This window comes from Bombina bombina, chromosome 2, assembly GCF_027579735.1.
Source record: "Bombina bombina isolate aBomBom1 chromosome 2, aBomBom1.pri, whole genome shotgun sequence".
NCBI classification, from domain to species: Eukaryota; Metazoa; Chordata; class Amphibia; order Anura; family Bombinatoridae; genus Bombina; species Bombina bombina.
The window spans coordinates 910,225,029-910,242,605 of NC_069500.1; the positions used below are offsets into that span (position 1 = coordinate 910,225,029).

At 39.5% G+C, this 17,577-nt stretch overlaps 1 protein-coding gene across 3 annotated transcripts in view; it reads left to right on the plus strand.

Moving 5' to 3' along the window:
• The window catches only part of ABCG2 (ATP binding cassette subfamily G member 2 (Junior blood group)), a 409,410-nt gene that overhangs the window by 329,346 nt on the left and 62,487 nt on the right, over positions 1–17,577 (plus strand). For all 3 annotated transcript variants that reach the window (XM_053703301.1, XM_053703300.1, XM_053703302.1), the window contains 6 exons: positions 10,067–10,126; positions 10,407–10,521; positions 12,283–12,435; positions 14,629–14,786; positions 15,064–15,215; positions 15,961–16,065. In XM_053703301.1, the coding sequence (XP_053559276.1) occupies positions 10,067–10,126; positions 10,407–10,521; positions 12,283–12,435; positions 14,629–14,786; positions 15,064–15,215; positions 15,961–16,065 (743 nt within the window). The remainder of the gene's footprint in view (positions 1–10,066; positions 10,127–10,406; positions 10,522–12,282; positions 12,436–14,628; positions 14,787–15,063; positions 15,216–15,960; positions 16,066–17,577) is intronic.

Below are 17,577 nucleotides of genomic sequence, written 5' to 3' on the forward strand. Positions count from 1 at the left end.
AGACCACTGCAACTGTGCATGCTAAGTCAGTGGAATGGGGATTACTCAGACTTATCCCCTTCTCTGAATCTGGATCAAGAGACCAGAAATTCTCTTCTATGGTGGCTTTCTCGGCCACATCTGTCCAGGGGGATGCCATTCAGCAGACCAGACTGGACAATTGTAACAACAGACGCCAGCCTTCTAGGTTGGGGTGCCGTCTGGAATTCTCTGAAGGCTCAGGGACAATGGAGTCAGGAGGAGAGTCTCCTGCCAATAAACATTCTGGAATTGAGAGCAGTTCTCAATGCCCTCCTGGCTTGGCCCCAGTTGACAACTCGGGGGTTCATCAGGTTTCAGTCGGACAACATCACGACTGTAGCTTACATCAACCATCAGGGAGGGACAAGAAGCTCCCTAGCTATGATGGAAGTATCAAAGATAATTCGCTGGGCAGAGTCTCACTCTTGCCACCTGTCAGCAATCCACATCCCGGGAGTGGAGAACTGGGAGGCGGATTTCTTAAGTCGTCAGACTTTTCATCCGGGGGAGTGGGAACTCCATCCGGAGGTCTTTGCCCAAATACTTCGACGTTGGGGCAAACCAGAGATAGATCTCATGGCGTCTTGACAGAACGCCAAGCTTCCTCGTTACGGGTCCAGATCCAGGGATCCAGGAGCAGTCCTGATAGATGCCATGACAGCACCTTGGGACTTCAGGATGGCTTACGTGTTTCCACCCTTCCCGATGCTTCCTCGATTGATTGCCAGAATCAAACAAGAGAGAGCATCAGTGATTCTAATAGCACCTGCGTGGCCACGCAGGACTTGGTATGCAGACCTGGTGGACATGTCATCCTGTCCACCTTGGTCTCTACCTCTGAAACAGGACCTTCTGATACAGGGTCCCTTCAAACATCAAAATCTAACTTCTCTGAAGCTGACTGCTTGGAAATTGAACGCTTGATTTTATCAAGACGTGGGTTTTCTGAGTCAGTTATTGATACCTTAATACAGGCTAGGAAACCTGTTACCAGAAAGATTTACCATAAGATATGGCGTAAATACCTATATTGGTGTGAATCCAAAGGTTACTCTTGGAGTAAGGTTAGGATTCCTAGGATATTGTCTTTTCTACAAGAAGGTTTAGAAAAGGGTTTATCTGCTAGTTCATTAAAGGGACAGATCTCAGCTCTGTCAGAAGTTCCTGACGTCCAGGCTTTTTGTCAGGCTTTGGCCAGGATTAAGCCTGTGTTTAAAACTGTTGCTCCACCATGGAGTTTAAACCTGGTTCTTAATGTTTTACAGGGCGTTCCGTTTGAACCCCTTCATTCCATTGATATAAAGTTGTTATCTTGGAAAGTTCTATTTTTAATGGCTATTTCCTCGGCTCGAAGAGTCTCTGAATTATCAGCCTTACATTGTGATTCTCCTTATTTGATTTTTCATTCGGATAAGGTAGTTCTGCGTACTAAACCTGGGTTCTTACCTAAGGTAGTTACTAACAGGAATATCAATCAAGAGATTGTTGTTCCTTCTTTGTGCCCAAATCCTTCTTCGAAGAAGGAACGTCTACTGCACAACCTGGATGTAGTCCGTGCTCTAAAATTTTACTTACAGGCAACTAAGGAATTTCGACAAACGTCTTCTCTGTTTGTCGTTTACTCTGGGCAGAGGAGAGGTCAAAAAGCTTCTGCTACCTCTCTTTCTTTTTGGCTTCGTAGCATAATTCGTTTAGCTTATGAGACTGCTCAAGAATGAGGCCTCTGTTGAGCAGATTTGCAAGGCTGCAACTTGGTCTTCGCTTCATACTTTTTCCAAATTTTACAAATTTGACACTTTTGCTTCATCGGAGGCTATTTTTGGGAGAAAGGTTCTTCAGGCAGTGGTTCCTTCTGTATAAAGAGCCTGCCTATCCCTCCCGTCATCCGTGTACTTTTGCTTTGGTATTGGTATCCCAGAAGTAATGATGACCCGTGGACTGATCACACTTAACAGAAGAAAACATAATTTATGCTTACCTGATAAATTCCTTTCTTCTGTAGTGTGATCAGTCCACGGCCCGCCCTGTTTTTAAGGCAGGTAAATATTTTTTAATTTATACTCCAGTCACCACTTCACCCTTGGCTTTTCCTTTCTCGTTGGTCCTTGGTCGAATGACTGGGAGTGACGTAGAGGGGAGGAGCTATATGCAGCTCTGCTGGGTGAATCCTCTTGCACTTCCTGTTGGGGAGGAGTAATATCCCAGAAGTAATGATGACCCGTGGACTGATCACACTACAGAAGAAAGGAATTTATCAGGTAAGCATAAATTATGTTTTTTTTTAAATTATGTTTTTTTATGTCAGTCTGCATTTTCTGTACTGTTGTACATTTTATGCTCTTTTGAATAGTATTTGAAGTAATGTACTTCATGTTCGATTATGTACACTATTATTATATGCAAGTCTCTAGAAGCTGTTTGTTTATTGCATGTTCAGCAGAACACAATGATTTTTACATATGCAGAACGTCTGTCTCTGTAGCTATGCAATACATTATATGTTTTATGCTATTAGTGTACACAATACTATGTTATGCTCCCCCAGGTATATACCTTTCATGCATATTAATCTGCATGCAGTCGTGCAGGATTTATCTGTATTTTAGTACAACAGTCAAGATCCTTTAGAGATAAAATCTATTGGTATCTCATTCATACCATTTTATATATGCACAACTGTTTATCATGCAGATACTGAACATTAATCATTATTTTTTTTCATTAACAATGTACATTGTGTATTCACTTTGTAAGTATACACAGTCTCTGCTTATTCTGGTCATGGATTTACATTTTTTTTATCTACTGTGTACCTATTGGCTTACATGTGTGGCTTCTCTAGTCAGTAAGGCCACATGACATGCTAATTATGTGTGTATGCTTAAGTATAGACAGATTTAAAAATTTTGTATAAACTTGTGTATGGATATCCGGACTGATTCTTTTTGTCCTTCAAGAGATCAAGAGTTTTCTTCTCTTTGAAGCAGCCTCATCCTTATTGACAAGTGGTCCTATATCATGTTGCCAAAAAATCCTTCAAAAGCGGCAGCCTTTATAAAAGGATTTGGAGGATATGGAAATAATTATTCCCAGTACCTGTGTCACCTCAGGGTCAAGGGTTTTACCCCAATCTGTTCATATCCAAAGGGACTTACAGTCCTGTCCTAGATTTTACATCCCTAAATATGTTTGTCAGGGTTCCCACTTGTATAATGGAAACATTTCTCACTATTTTACCCTTAATCCAAAACGGGTCACTTTATGGCTACTATAGACCTCAAGGATGCATATCTGCGCATCCCTATACACAGGGATCACTTTCAGTTCCTGAGGTTTGCATATCTGTGCCACTCTGTGTTTGATACTATCTTGGCAGTGATGAAAATTCAGGGCATTTCAGTTGCTCAGTATTTGGACGACATACAAGTGTCATACAAGTGCAAGTTTATTTCCTGTCACTAGCTATTGCTCATACTCACAAGCTTCTGTCTTCCTTCAAGACCATGGTTGGAGTATCAATGTACCTAAAAGCTCATTATATGCTGCTATAAGAGTAGCATTTATAGGAGTCAAAATAGGCTCAATCTTTACGCATCTAGTTCCTGACGGAACTTTGCAAAATAAAGATTCAGAGGGTGTATCTCTCCCTACAAAAGGATCCATTTCCATAAGTAACTCGGTGCATGGACGCAGTGGGTCTTATGTTTTTTTTTTTTTTTTTTTGCCCCTCTTCACTTGAGGCCCCTTTTAATGGTCTATGCTACCTTCCCTCGTCAGTCTTGGTCTATTGTGCCGATGGACTCCAGTCTCTCAGGATGACGAGTGGTCTGGGTTTCTCGAAGAGCGCAAGTAGTGGTCTCCTCTAGAGACAAGGTTACCAGTCAGCGTTCTGGAACTTCAAGCGATTATTCGGACTCTTCAGCCCTGGCCCCTATTAAAGGAGTAAATGTCTATCCGTTTTCAGTCAGCCAATATCACTTTTGGTGGCCTACATAAATCATTAAGGGAGTACTTGCAGTCCACTGGCCATGCAGGAAGTGTCTCATACTCTGCCTTAAGGAGCAATGATTCCTCTCTGCCTTATCAGAGTTTCATCTAGCTTACCTGTTTCCTTTGTTCTTCTTCCAAGAGTCATTACTCAGATCAAACAGGAGTTAACTTCAGTGATATTAATTGCTCCAGCCTGGCACCGCAGGACATGGTATGAGGATCTAATGCAGATGTCCTCATCTCTTCTATGGATTCTTCCTCTGAGACAAAACCTGTTATCTGAAGGTCCTCTTTTTCCATCATGATCTCAAATCTTCTAAGATTTGGAATTAGGGTTGCCACCTCAGCCATGTTTTCCTGGACACTTATAAGTTACACATGCTGCAGGGTGTGCAGGGAGTAATATGTATAGTGCATATGAATAGTGCTATCCAGAAACACAATAGTGTTCCTTTCTGCACACCCTGCAGCATGTTTAACTCATAAGTGTCCAGGAAAACATGGCTGAGAGTGGCAACCATTTGGAAGGCATATTTTGAGTGGTGTTTTTTTCCAGAGGGTTTTCTTGGTATTCCTTTAGGATTCTTAGAATCCTTCAGTTTTTACAGGATGGCCTTGATAAGGGATTGTCCGCTAATTTCCTAAAAGGTCAAATTTCTGCTTTATCTCTTCTTTTTCATAGGTAGTTGGCGAACATACATTCAGACTTTCTCCAACATAGGTGTGTCCGGTCCACGGCGTCATCCTTACTTGTGGGATATTCTCTTCCCCAACAGGAAATGGCAAAGAGCCCAGCAAAGCTGGTCACATGATCCCTCCTAGGCTCCGCCTACCCCAGTCATTCTCTTTGCCGTTGTACAGGCAACATCTCCACGGAGATGGCTTAGAGTTTTTTAGTGTTTAACTGTAGTTTTTTTATTCAATCAAGAGTTTGTTATTTTAAAATAGTGCTGGTATGTACTATTTACTCTGAAACAGAAAAGAGATGAAGATTTCTGTTTGTAAGAGGAAAATGATTTTAGCAACCGTTACTAAAATCCATGGCTGTTCCACACAGGACTGTTGAGAGGAATTAACTTCAGTTGGGGGAACAGTGAGCAGTCTTTTGCTGCTTGAGGTATGACACATTCTAACAAGACGATGTAATGCTGGAAGCTGTCATTTTCCCTATGGGATCCGGTAAGCCATTTTTATTCAGACAGTAAATAAGGGCTTCACAAGGGCTTATTAAGACTGTAGACATTTTCTGGGCTAAATCGATTCATATATACACATATTTAGCCTTGAGGAATCATTTAATCTGGGTATTTTTGTAAAATAATATCGGCAGGCACTGTTTTAGGCTTTCCCTAATCATAGGCAGAGCCTCATTTTCGCGCCGGTATTGCGCACTTGTTTTTGAGAAGCATGACATGCAGTCGCATGTGTGAGGAGCTCTGATACATAGAAAAGACTTTCTGAAGGCGTCATTTGGTATCGTATTCCCCTTTGGGCTTGGTTGGGTCTCAGCAAAGCAGATACCAGGGACTGTAAAGGGGTTAAAGATAAAAACGGCTCCGGTTCCGTTATTTTAAGGGTTAAAGCTTCCAAATTTGGTGTGCAATACTTTTAAGGCTTTAAGAAAGGTACTAGGGTCCCTTCTAGCGGTACTAAGACCAAGGGGCATTGCAGTAGTTCCTTACTTGGACGACATTCTGATTCAAGCGTCGTCCCTTCCTCAGCAAAGGCTCACACGGACATAGTCCTGGCCTTTCTCAGATCTCACGGATGGAAAGTGAACGTGGAAAAGAGTTCTCTATCTCCGTCGACAAGGGTTCCCTTCTTGGGAACAATAATAGACTCCTTAGAAATGAGGATTTTTCTGACAGAGGCCAGAAAAACAAAACTTCTAAACTCTTGTCAAACACTTCATTCCGTTCCTCTTCCTTCCATAGCGCAGTGCATGGAAGTAATAGGTTTGATGGTAGCGGCAATGGACATAGTTCCTTTTGCGCGCATTCATCTAAGACCATTACAACTGTGCATGCTCAGTCAGTGGAATGGGGACTATACAGACTTGTCTCCGAAGATACAAGTAAATCAGAGGACCAGAGACTCACTCCGTTGGTGGCTGTCCCTGGACAACCTGTCACAAGGGATGACCTTCCGCAGACCAGAGTGGGTCATTGTCACGACCGACGCCAGTCTGATGGGCTGGGGCGCGGTCTGGGGACCCCTGAAAGCTCAGGGTCTTTGGTCTCGGGAAGAATCTCTTCTACCGATAAATATTCTGGAACTGAGAGCGATATTCAATGCTCTCAAGGCTTGGCCTCAGCTAGCAAAGGCCAAGTTCATACGGTTTCAATCAGACAACATGACGACTGTTGCGTACATCAACCATCAGGGGGGAACAAGGAGTTCCCTGGCGATGGAAGAAGTGACCAAAATCATTCAATGGGCGGAGACTCACTCCTGCCACCTATCTGCAATCCACATCCCAGGAGTGGAAAATTGGGAAGCGGATTTTCTGAGTCGTCAGACATTACATCCGGGGGAGTGGGAACTCCATCCGGAAATCTTTGCCCAAATTACTCAACTGTGGGGCATTCCAGACATGGATCTGATGGCCTCTCGTCAGAACTTCAAGGTTCCTTGCTACGGGTCCAGATCCAGGGATCCCAAGGCGACTCTAGTAGATGCACTAGTAGCACCTTGGACCTTCAAACTAGCTTATGTATTCCCGCCGTTTCCTCTCATCCCCAGGCTGGTAGCCAGGATCAATCAAGAGAGGGCGTCGGTGATCTTGATAGCTCCTGCGTGGCCACGCAGGACTTGGTATGCAGATCTGGTGAATATGTCATCGGCTCCACCATGGAAGCTACCTTTGAGACGAGACCTTCTTGTTCAAGGTCCGTTCGAACATCCGAATCTGATCTCACTCCAGCTGACTGCTTGGAGATTGAACGCTTGATCTTATCAAAACGAGGGTTCTCAGATTCTGTTATTGATACTCTTGTTCAGGCCAGAAAGCCTGTAACTAGAAAAATTTACCACAAAATATGGAAAAAATATATCTGTTGGTGTGAATCTAAAGGATTCCCTTGGGACAAGGTAAAGATTCCTAAGATTCTATCCTTTCTTCAAGAAGGATTGGAGAAAGGATTATCTGCAAGTTCCTTGAAGGGACAGATTTCTGCCTTGTCTGTGTTACTTCACAAAAAGCTGGCAGCTGTGCCAGATGTTCAAGCCTTTGTTCAGGCTCTGGTTAGAATCAAGCCTGTTTACAAACCTTTGACTCCTCCTTGGAGTCTCAACTTAGTTCTTTCAGTTCTTCAGGGGGTTCCGTTTGAACCCTTACATTCCGTTGATATTAAGTTATTATCTTGGAAAGTTTTGTTTTTGGTTGCAATTTCTTCTGCTAGAAGAGTTTCAGAATTATCTGCTCTGCAGTGTTCTCCTCCTTATCTGGTGTTCCATGCAGATAAGGTGGTTTTACGTACTAAACCTGGTTTTCTTCCAAAAGTTGTTTCTAACAAAAACATTAACCAGGAGATAGTCGTACCTTCTTTGTGTCCGAAACCAGTTTCGAAGAAGGAACGTTTGTTGCACAATTTGGATGTTGTTCGCGCTCTAAAATTCTATTTAGATGCTACAAAGGATTTTAGACAAACATCTTCCTTGTTTGTTGTTTATTCTGGTAAAAGGAGAGGTCAAAAAGCAACTTCTACCTCTCTCTCTTTTTGGATTAAAAGCATCATCAGATTGGCTTATGTGACTGCCGGACGGCAGCCTCCTGAAAGAATCACAGCTCATTCCACTAGGGCTGTGGCTTCCACATGGGCCTTCAAGAACGAGGCTTCTGTTGATCAGATATGTAGGGCAGCGACTTGGTCTTCACTGCACACTTTTACCAAATTTTACAAGTTTGATACTTTTGCTTCTTCTGAGGCTATTTTTGGGAGAAAGGTTTTGCAAGCCGTGGTGCCTTCCATTTAGGTGACCTGATTTGCTCCCTCCCTTCATCCGTGTCCTAAAGCTTTGGTATTGGTTCCCACAAGTAAGGATGACGCCGTGGACGGGACACACCTATGTTGGAGAAAACAGAATTTATGTTTACCTGATAAATTACTTTCTCCAACGGTGTGTCCGGTCCACGGCCCGCCCTGGTTTTTTAATCAGGTCTGATAATTTATTTTCTTTAACTACAGTCACCACGGTATCATATGGTTTCTCCTATGCAAATATTCCTCCTTAACGTCGGTCGAATGACTGGGGTAGGCGGAGCCTAGGAGGGATCATGTGACCAGCTTTGCTGGGCTCTTTGCCATTTCCTGTTGGGGAAGAGAATATCCCACAAGTAAGGATGACGCCGTGGACCGGACACACCGTTGGAGAAAGTAATTTATCAGGTAAACATAAATTCTGTTTTTTTGTCCAGGCGTTAGTTACAATTAGACCAGTTGTGAAATCTATTTCTCCACTCTGGAATTTGAATCTAGTTCCTTCTTTTGAACCAGTGCATTCCATTGATATCTACTATTATCTTGATAAGTAATTTTCCTATTGGCAATCTCTTCAGCAAGGAGAGTTTGAGTTGTCAACCTTGTCTTGTGATTCTCCATTTCTAAATATTCACAAATATGATAAGGCTGTACTTTGTACTATATATGTTTTCCTTCCTAAGGTAGTTTCTACCGAAAATACCAAACAGGAAATTCCTTTATTGTGTTCAGATACTGCTAACTCTAAGGAGCGGCTATTACATAATCTTGAAGTAGTCAGGGCTTTGAAATTCTGTCTCCAAACTACTAAAGATTTCAGACAAACTTCTAGTTTGTTCACTACTCTGGTACTCGTAAGGTGCAGAAATCTACTAAGATAGCGTTGGCCTCTTGGCTCAAACAAGTGATTCACAAGGCTTACTTAGTGGCAGGAAAGTAACCTCCTAAACATATTACAACTTTCTACAAGAGCAGTTGCAACATCGTGGATTTTTTTTTTTTTAAATGATGCATCTTTGGAGCAGATTTGCATAGCTGCAACCAAACTCTTCTCTGCATACTTTTTCCAAATGTTATCACTTTTTTTTTTTTATGTTTTTGCTTCTTCGCTAGCAGCTTTTGGCAGGAAAGTCCTTCAGGCCGCAGTGTATCTATCTGCTTGGGTATTAATCTCATATGTTATGGAGGACTGCGGACCATCATCCCCCTTCCGTTTCAATGTTTGTGCTGACAGTTCTAATGACACCTTCACAGACCCTTTTTGTCTTATTTACCTATGTTTCCTTATCTCTACTCGGCTATATGTTAAACTAAGAGACAGATGGGAGGTGAAAGGATTTTAAGCTCTGATATGGCTCTTGACCTCCTCCTAGTGGCGGGAAATGTATTCCATATGTTATGGAGGACTGTGGATCATCATCATTCCAAAAGAAAATAAATGATCAGGTAAGCATAAATTTTCTTTTTGACTTAACTGTCCCTTTTGGCAATGGCTTCCCTTACTGGTATAACGTGTATTAATACACATTCACTGTTGGTTTAAGTTTAAAAAGCTTTTACCTAAAACATCTTTCTAGTTCAAAATTGAATTTACCATCTATGTATTTTGTACTATAATGTCTCTTTAAATTCATACAAACAAATATTTAAATTGCAATATACATAAACTGTTCCCTACAGTCATTCCTTTATTATTTTTGTTTGCTTTCCTTTTTGTATATTGTGTTTAAAGAAGTTTAAAAATCATTATTTAGGTAATGTTTATTTTTTTATTTTTAAATAAATGTATTGATTTAAAGGTACATAAATCATCATGGGAGCAATTTTGAGCAAACCAATTTCGTATCTGCATGTGCAAATCGTAGGCATGACATAAGTTATTGCAGCAATCTTGGTTAAAATATTTTTTTTTGTGATCCTCATGATTAATTGCAGATAAGAATTATTGTTTACTTCTACTTGCAAGCAAATAAGGCAATTGTAGTTTTTAAAAAATGGAGTGTTTATTCTGTATTGCAGTTAAAGACGTGTTAAAAAAAAAAAATAAAAAAAAATCTTTTTGTGTTCTTTTACAGTGGAATTATGAGACCTGGCCTCAATGCCATCTTGGGACCCACTGGAAGTGGCAAATCATCGTATGTATATTTTATTACTTTTGTGTATAGAAACGACATGTAGGTTATATACACATCACATATTTAGTCTGCTAGTTTGTGTAGCTTTTTTTAAATAGTAATGAGTCAATTTATGAAATCAGACCACCGGCTTAGCCTACGCTTTTCAGCTTATAACTATTTACCTCCTTTTTATTCTTTCTTGGTCTGGCATTTTGCCAACTGATGACTGTACTATACAGAAGGATGCACTTAGTATGAGACTCAGAGAGAATGTGTATTGATAATCTGTTGCTTACAGGCTTCTGGATGTCCTTGCTGCCAGGAAGGACCCACACGGCTTGTCTGGGGAAGTTCTAGTTGATGGAAAACCTCAGCCTCCCAACTTTAAATGCATCTCTGGTTATGTTGTGCAAGTGAGTAAAGTTTCCACTTCTGAGCTGTTACTAAGATTAAAGGGACAATTAAGTCAAAATTAATCGGACATTAAACACTTTGAGATGGTATTATAAAATGATAAATTGTATATATAAAAAATTCTGCAATATTCTTTTATTATTTATTTTGTCCCCTTTTCCTGCAATTCCATTCTGAAATTGTAAGAATTTCAGCTCCTGTTAGAAATGGTAGTGCAGAACACTGTTATATTCCACACAGCCATTGGCTGCACACTCCAGTGACCCATTTATAACTGTCCCTAATTGGCCACAACAGAGAAAGTAACCTAAATTACAACATGGCAGCTCCTATTGTTTTATAATCACTAAAACTTTACACTTATTTTGTCAATATTTAAACCGCTAATGAAACTTTAAAAAAATAATCTACATTTTATTCGCAGACTAAACTTTTCTTTAAATGCATCATTCTGTATAGCATTTATTTAGTGCTTAATGTCTCCTTTTAAACTTTCTTGATTCAGATATAGCATGCAGTTTTAGCAACTTTCCAATTTGCTTTTCTTATAAAATGTGCGTTATTCTCTTGGTATCCTTTGTTAAAAAGTATACTTAGGATGGCTCTGGAGTAGCAATGTACTGCTGGGAGCTAGCTGCTGATTGGGGGCTTCAAATATATGCTTCTTGTCATTGGCTCCCCTGATGTGTTACAGCTAATGCCCAGTAGTGCACTGCGGTTCTTTCAACAAGGATACCAAGATAAATGAAGCACATTTGATAATAGAAGTAAGCTGGAAAGTTGTTTAAAGTTGTGTGCTCTATCTGAATAATGAGAGAAAAAATTGGGGTTTATGTCCCTTTAATACAGGTTGGGAACCGTTTACGTTTTTAACACTATTTAGCATGGAGACAATTACTTACTTTTTTATACATGACACATATTTTATAAAGACTGAAATAAAGTTATATTAAAACACATGCTTTAATGCATATTGGCAAAATGTTCCTTTTTCCATTTAATTGATTATCTCCCCCCCCCCATTTTTATGATGCAATCTGCAGCGTCTTAGATCAGTTTGTTTTGCTTCTTTATAGAATGCACATCTGTTCTTACACACAATCTGTTGACTTGAGTCACTAAGAATTCTGGAGAAAAAAAAACTGTCTCCAATTCCACTTCTATTCTAGGATCTCATTCACTAAAATGCGATTTAGTAATGCAGCTCCAACACTACTACATATTTGAATTAATCCTGTAGCTAGTGTGTTTCGCTGGCTGATGGCTTTCCCTGCCAAGTCTCTCCAGATTCACCAATCCCTATGTTATTATATGAAGCTTATTCACTAAACGTATCTTACCTTTCTTTAGCGAATTAATTATGTCGAATATCATAGGAAAGGGAGGGACCTCTATTGAGTTTTGCACAGTGTGTATGTCAGTTTTTTGTAAAAAGGTAACATGTACCAATGTTTGAAGGGCTAGAAGGTAATTTTGGTACATGTACAATAGATCCTTTCCAATGGTCATGCAAACCTGACTATAGCTTTATTACTCTTTATAAGAATCTTTTTTTTTTTCATTAATGATAGATGAGTGATGCATCTTATAATAAAACAAAGCCCATAATCACCACATATTTTTTTTTTTGGGCGGGGGGTGAGCACCACATGAAAAGAATTGAATTTGGTAAATTTACATATTATTATTATTATTATTATTATGTAAATTTTATTTTTAACAAAAATTATTTATTAAATAGCATTTTTTTCTGTTTTTAGGATGATGTTATAATGGGAACCCTCACAGTAAGAGAAAACTTGCAGTTCTCTGCAGCTCTCCGATTGCCCAGATCATTGAGACAAAAGGACAAAGATGAGAGGATCAATCAAATCATCAAGGAGCTAGGATTGACCAAGGTAGCAGACTCAAAGGTAAGCTATACAGAAGGGCTGGGAATGGTTGTAAATTAGTGCAAATGAGCCTTAAACTTGCATGAAATGTAATACTTTTTTAACAAAAGCATTCTTAAATACTTTAGCTAATTTAACTTTACATTTTTAAATATTATAAATATCACTTTCCAACAGCCTCATGAGTATAGTGCACATTATTGTATTTATTGCAGGCAATCATTCTGCATACAGCACATGTGATCAGCCGGTCTGTGATTGGCTGCTGTGCCTACAGCAGTATATATACCTAAAGTCCTAATGATTGCACAGTTTGTGGAACTGGCGCAACCGAAAGCTTTCTACTGCTGTGTATGTCTTTTCCCCCCTAGTTCAGTCCTGGTTTCTCTAAAAGAAATGTGAACTGTTCAAATCACACTCAGCAGTACCTCTAGGCTCCTTCCTTTTAAGTAACATAAACCCCCCCAAACATTCTTTCTTTATTCAGATAGAGAATGCAGTTTGAAACAGTTTCCAATGTGTTTCTATTCTCAAATTTGCTTCAATTTCATGTTATTCTTTGTTGAAGAGATACCTCGGGTTGGTAGCGTGCACATGCCTGAAGCACTACATGACAAGAAATAGTGCTGCCATCTAGTGCTCTTGCTAATGTATAAAATTGTTGCATTATTGCTGCCATATAGTGCTGCAGACACGTGCACACGCCTACGCTTACATCCCTATTTTTCAACAAAGGATAACACGAAAACAAAGAAAACTTGACATTAGAAGTAAATTGGAAAGTTATTTAAAATTGTGTGCTCTATCTGAATCATGAAAGATTGATTTTGGGTTTAATGTTGCTTTAATCTCCCCATCACAGAATGCTAAAGAATGTTCATAAGTGATTTAATGATCTATAGACTACAGTACATAGAACAGTTTGTTCCATGCTTTTATTCAATGTCCGTAAAGAAGCAAGAGGTTTTTTTGTTTTTGCTTCTTTAAAAAAAAAAATGACACTAAAACCATTCTGGGATAGAGATTATTTAAATAGAGTTTTAATATTTTTTTACCCTATAAAATTCTCTACTAAACACTATGGGGAGTTCTTAGAGATTAAAATTCTATGAACTGTTTTTTAAGATTTAAATAAAATATGGACCATTTGTTTTTGTTTTAAACATTTTATTCTCTCACATATTTTTTTTAATGCATGTACATAAAGAGAGGATTCCAGGCAAATTGGTTAATAGGGAGCCATCCACTTGTAGTCCTGTAACCCCCTCATCCTTCTGTGCATTAACCTACCCCTCACAGGTTTTTATTTTCTTCATTGTAGAAAGCTGCTTTCCTTGGAGCTATCCTGCTTTTTCTTTTTCTCTCTCTTTATTGCTCTTTAAGACTCTTGTTTGGGTTATGCATCCTGTGCAAGAAAAAGGAAAGGGGGCTCTCTAGAGCAGACATCCTCAAAATTGGCCCTCCAGAGGTTTTTGAACTACAGTTCCCATGATGCTCAGCCTGCATATCAGCTGACTGAGCATCATGGGAAATGTAGTTCCAAAACCTCTGGAGGGCCAATTTTGAGGATGTCTGCTCTAGAGGATACCTAATGACAATTAAGACATTGTAGAGACATGGTTTAGACCAGTGTTTCTCAACTGTGGTCCTCAAGTACCCTGAACAGGCCAGATTTTCATTATAGCTGAACTAGAGCACAGGTGAAATAATCAAATGATTAGTAACCATGGTTACTAACCTGCTCTCACCCATCAGCTAATTGTTTCACCTGTGCTCTAGTTCAGCTTAAGTCAAAATCTGGCCTGTTGGGAGTAGTTGAGGACCGCGGTTGAGAAACACTGGTTTAAACAAGCTTATAGATGTTTCTGTGCGCTAAGAAACTGTGATAGCCCAGCCTGCCTCTGTTAGCACAGAGGAGTGCTACAACTTTTGTGAGTTGGCATTTTATTGTTTGGACACAGCTTATGGTTTATACTAAAATGATCTGTACAGTTTGGTGTCGTTACTGAAATATTTATATGATGTTTATTCTCATCTCCAACTGGATGGCTTACCACCAGTAATCTAGCACCATCTCCTGCCTAAGAACAAGTTGTGTAGTTGTGAACATACAGTTGCAGTATATTCTTTTGTATGAAAGTGTTTGCATTCAAAGAGACAAACATGTACCCTGCATAGTCTTACATGTATGTTGCATGCTTGTACTTGCTTTAGGTGGGCACGCAGCTGATCCGTGGAGTGTCTGGAGGAGAAAGAAAAAGAACTAATATTGGCATGGAGCTGATCACTGACCCTGGTGTGTTATTCTTAGACGAGCCAACCACTGGTTTGGATGCCAGTACTGCCAACGCTGTCCTGTTGCTGTTAAAAAGGTATTCCAATAATATAAAGCTTCTGAGGGTTCAGGAAACTTTCTTCTGATATCAGCATCTCCAAATTTCATGCTGTGGTAGTGCTCGACAACTCTCTGGAGACAAGTAGCCATGGATCCTAGAATTTTACTCCTGGGTAGTAGCTGGGTTCTAATTTTTTGTATAATTTTCACAAATATCGTGTGTGTAATATTTATGTATTCATATAATGGTAAATTTACTCTGCAAACGATATTTTTTTCTTTATTTTTATTATTTTTTTTAACTTTTATATTAGAATGTCCAGGCAAGGAAAGACAATCATCTTCTCTATCCACCAACCTCGTTATTCCATCTTCAGACTGTTTGATACTTTGACTTTGCTAGCGGGAGGTAGAATGTTATACCACGGTCCCGCTCAGTCTGCCCTGGATTACTTCACGGAGCTGGGTACGTTTTTATCCAGTGATAGCAATTGGGAAACAATATGATTTATCATAAAGCATATAGCACCCACCAATGTAACGGCAGCAATCTTTTGCTTATCTGAATATTTAATACTTTCACAATGTTTTGATTAAAGAGTAAGTTAATGCTAATTTAGGAAAGTGTATTAAGATATATAGCAAGCAGAAACATGGGGCAATCATTTGGTCTGTGGAAAAACGAAATACATTTCTGCATCACGATTAGTTTATGAACACGTGAGCCGAAGCAGTGGCATCTAGTTTACTAAAACAATATAGTTTAATGTTCATTAAATAGCATAGTAGTAGAAAAGAAACTACTTCATTTTGTATTAATTTTTTTGACAAATTACATTTTTCTCTATACTCTTAGTCTTAACTTCTGGCTACAGATAAGCACCTAGATAAATTAGGGCAGTGGCTCATTCATGTCATATGCTGCTCATAGGAAAGGATAATGATGGATCACAGAGGAAAGTTACAGGGTTGCCTTTTTATTTTAAACATTAGAGGGAATGTCAGGAAATGGTAAAGATTACAAATATGGCATTTGATTTGTTAAGGTTTACCATCACTTGAAGGTCAGCGGTATAAAAAAGTAGAGTAGCGACCATTTCTTTTACAAAATGACTGCATCTTGAATTCAAATTGAGATTCAATGTTATGGTGCAATAAGGACAAAAAAATGACTCCAACTTAGTTTTTTTCCTTTTTTTTTTTTCTTGCAGGTTATGAATGTGAGGAACACAACAACCCGGCTGACTTCTTTTTAGATGTCATCAATGGAGACTCAACAGCTGTAGCTCTGAACAAAATGGACACTGTAAATTTGGGTATGACTGACAAGCTTTGATTGCCTGTTTGGCTCATTTTAAAGGGACATGAAACCCATTTTTCTTCTGTTATGTGTGATCAGTCCACGGGTCATCATTACTTCTGGGATATAACTCCTCCCCAACAGGAAATGCAAGAGGATTCACCCAGCAGAGCTGCATATAGCTCCTCCCCTCTACGTCAGTCCCAGTCATTCTCTTGCACCCAACGACTAGATAGGATGTGTGAGAGGACTATGGTGATTATACTTAGTTTTTATGACTTCAATCAAAAGTTTGTTATTTTATAATAGCACCGGAGCGTGTTATTACTTCTCTGGCAGACTTTGAGGAAGAATCTACCAGAGTTTTTACTATGATTTTAACCGGAGTAGTTAAGATCATATTGCTGTTCTCGGCCATCTGAGGGAGGTAAAAGCTTCAGATCAGGGGACAGGGGCAGATGAATCTGCATTGAGGTATGTAGCAGTTTTTATTTTCTGAATGGAATTGATGAGAAAATCCTGCTATACCGTTATAATGACATGTATGTATACACTTCAGTATTCTGGGAATGGTACTTCACCGGAACTACTCTGTTAAAGGTCACTAATCTTTTTAATAAGTATTATATCATGGTAAACGTTTTTGCTGGAATGTAGAATCGTTTACATTGCTGAGGTACTGAGTAAATAAATGTTTGGGCTTTATTTTCCACTTGGCAGTAGTTTGTTTTAAATTGTGACAGTTTCGTTTCTCTTCACTGCTGTGTGTGAGAGGGAGGGGCCGTTTTTGGCGCTCTTTGCTACGCATCAACAATTTCCAGTCAGCTATTATTATTTTTCCTGCATGATCCGGTTCACCTCTGACAGATCTCAGGGGTCTTCAAACTTCTTGAAGGGAGGTACATTCTCTCAGCAGAGCTGTGAGAATTTTTTATATTGACTGTGGATAAAGACGTTACTCAATAATTTTTATGTCAAATTTAGTTATGTTATCTTACTAATGGGAACAAAACCTTTGCTAAAAGTTGTGTTGTTTTAAAGTTGATGCTATAACTGTTTCTCAGTTCATTATCTCAACTGTCATTTAATCGTTTAAGTACCTCTTTGAGGCACAGTACGTTTTTGCTAAAAAAGATTATAACCAGGTTGCAAGTTATTGCTAGTGTGTTAAACATGTCTGACTCAGAGGAAGATATCTGTGTCATTTGTTCCAATGCCAAGGTGGAGCCCAATAGAAATTTATGTACTAACTGTATTGATGCTACTTTAAATAAAAGTCAATCTGTACAATGTGAACAAATTTCACCAATCTGCGAGGGGAGAGTTATGCCGACTAACTCGCCTCACGCGGCAGTACCTGCATCTCCCGCCCGGGAGGTGCATGATATTATGGCGCCTAGTACATCTGGGCGGCCATTACAGATAACATTACAAGATATGGCTACTGTTATGACTGAAGTTTTGTCTAAATTACCAGAACTAAGAGGCAAGCGTGATCACTCTGGGGTGAGAACAGAGTGCGCTGACA